Source organism: Phodopus roborovskii, unplaced genomic scaffold (genome assembly GCF_943737965.1).
Source record: "Phodopus roborovskii unplaced genomic scaffold, PHOROB, whole genome shotgun sequence".
Taxonomy (NCBI): Eukaryota; Metazoa; Chordata; class Mammalia; order Rodentia; family Cricetidae; genus Phodopus; species Phodopus roborovskii.
The window spans coordinates 826,696-828,827 of NW_026125059.1; the positions used below are offsets into that span (position 1 = coordinate 826,696).

Below are 2,132 nucleotides of genomic sequence, written 5' to 3' on the forward strand. Positions count from 1 at the left end.
AGTTAAGGTGGTGTTACTGAACCCTTGGAATGAGTGAGCAAGAAAAGTCTGTTCCATATACATGATACTGTGTTCCACTTTTTGGTTATGATATATGAGTGGTGAAAAATAAAACGTGGCATTTCAGTATTGACTGATCTACCCTCCTGACCTTTATTCTGTTTTTATTATCTATAGCTAGCCTTTCCCTCATCCACACTCCCCCACTCAGTCAGGTACGGACTTGGGACTGCTTGGCTGGCTGGCTCCAACTGCAGCCCCCGCAAAGACCACTCCCGACAGGAAGGGTCTCAAAGGAGCTGTCAGTAAGACCTAGGAGCTGGGCAGTACCGAGCAAGAAGAAAGGCTGGATTCAGTAAGGTCTCAAACACATCACGGGGAGGAGGGCTGCTGGGAGTTTATTTTCTGCTCGGTGCAAGGCACAGTTATGGGGTCAGGAAAGCTCAGTGCTGTGAACCAGGTGTGTGTGTGGGGGAGGGGCTCTCTCCAGCTGGTGTCTATTGCTTGCTACAGCCTTCCTACTTTACAGGGTAGGGTGCATGGATCGGGCTCTGGCCTAGCACCGCTGAAGTTGAGTTTGCTGAAGTTCTGCTAGGTCAGGACGGGGCCCTCGTGTTGGCCTGGTCAGGGTCGATGACTGGCTGCTGCTGCTTCATGGTTTCAGGAGCCAGGCCACGGGTGATCGGGCTTCTGGAGGCCTGGGAGGATTCTGCCGAGCTGCAGGGATAGGATAAGTCAGAAGCTGTTTTAACTGGGACCACTCCCACAACCTAATGGAAGATGGACTCACTGTTCAGGAGACTCCAACACTGTGGTCAAGAATGGGAGGGTGGACTTCCCGAAAAAGAAGCTGGCCCACCAGTGGCCACCGTCGGCCTTGGGGAGACCTGAGAGGTGCAAAGGAGGGTCAGGATGTTGCCGTCCCAGCGGGGTCCTGTCCCACGCTCTCCCCACCTCAGGATGTGAACTTTGCCTTTAGGCTGGCTGGTTCTGCACTCACCCGGGGGGTGAGGCACGGCGTCCCCGGGGTACTCTGCACTTCCGCAGGAACTGTTGCTGGACGAGGAGCCCAGGCGTCCTGGGGAGGGGAGGCTGGTCAGCCACAGGGCGCTGGCCCAGCTCTGGGCGGGGCCGGCGAGGGGCTACTTACGCCGATAGTAGTCATGGGTAGCCACGAGCGAGCCGCTGGAAGGGATGGCTGCCATACTTCAGGACCCGCGCGCTGTGGAGAGATCTGAGCAAAACGTGGGCCTGGTCACTACAGAGAAGTGGGTTCCAAGTCCCTCAGCCCTGTCAGCCGCCAGGCTTCCGGGTGGCTCCAACCAGCCCGGACCGGCTGCACCGGGAGACAAAGGCGCTTTGTACGCGCCCGGCCCCTAGAAGGCGCGCGCCTCCCCCAGCCGGCTGCCACCACCTCCACTACTACCGCCACCCTCACCTCGGCGGCGACCCCTCCTCGCAGACCTTGGTGCACGATCACGGGTGGTAATGCGTGGGGCGCTAGGCCGCGGAACCCATTTGCAGGGATAATCCACGGGAGCCTTCAGCGCTACGACCCATGCGCTATGCGCACGCGCGTACCTACTCTTGCCTGCACCGACCACAACAGACGCATCACGGTGAGGCGGAGCAAGCGGCAAGGCCCCGCCTCCATCGCGGAGGCCCCATCCTTGAGATCTTTGAGCCCGCCTGAGCTCTATTAGATCCGCCCTAGCACGATGAGGTCCCGCCCTTCCCTCTTAGACTCCACCCCAAGCCGAGCGAGGGTCCGCCCCACCTTTTGCAATGCTGGGTTCTGCAGGTTTCACCCTGGCCCAAACAACCTTGATTAAACATCAGTGGTCCACCTCTACGCAAAGTCCGGCTCTGCGGCCTTTCTCCTTCGTGTTAGGACTGGGAACACCTTGCCCTAGATAGATAGAAGTGGTTAAAGTATCTCCTGCGGGACCTGTGCCCTCAGTCTGTGCCTCACCGTACTATTTTGCACGGATGTGGCCTCACCGTAGCCCAGCCTGTCTATTTCCCTTTACTTGCTATTGTCCGCTGCCTGCGCCGGTCCCCGCAGGCTTTGTTTTCCAAGTGCCCCACTCCGACTCTTGGCAGAGTGGGTTTGTCTAACATAAGTAAGCACA

At 58.3% G+C, this 2,132-nt stretch overlaps 1 protein-coding gene across 1 annotated transcript; it reads right to left on the reverse strand.

The window, feature by feature from the left end:
- Positions 1-379: 379 nt before the first annotated feature.
- On the reverse strand, positions 380-1,607 carry Ppdpf (pancreatic progenitor cell differentiation and proliferation factor). Its single transcript, XM_051184584.1, has 5 exons — positions 1,439-1,607; positions 1,151-1,234; positions 1,001-1,078; positions 791-887; positions 380-717 (listed from the first exon to the last, which is right to left on the reverse strand). Exons 2-5 carry the CDS (start codon positions 1,203-1,205, stop codon positions 597-599), a joined length of 351 nt encoding a protein of 116 aa, XP_051040541.1. The 5' UTR covers positions 1,206-1,234; positions 1,439-1,607; the 3' UTR covers positions 380-596.
- Between the last annotated feature and the right edge of the window lie 525 nt (positions 1,608-2,132).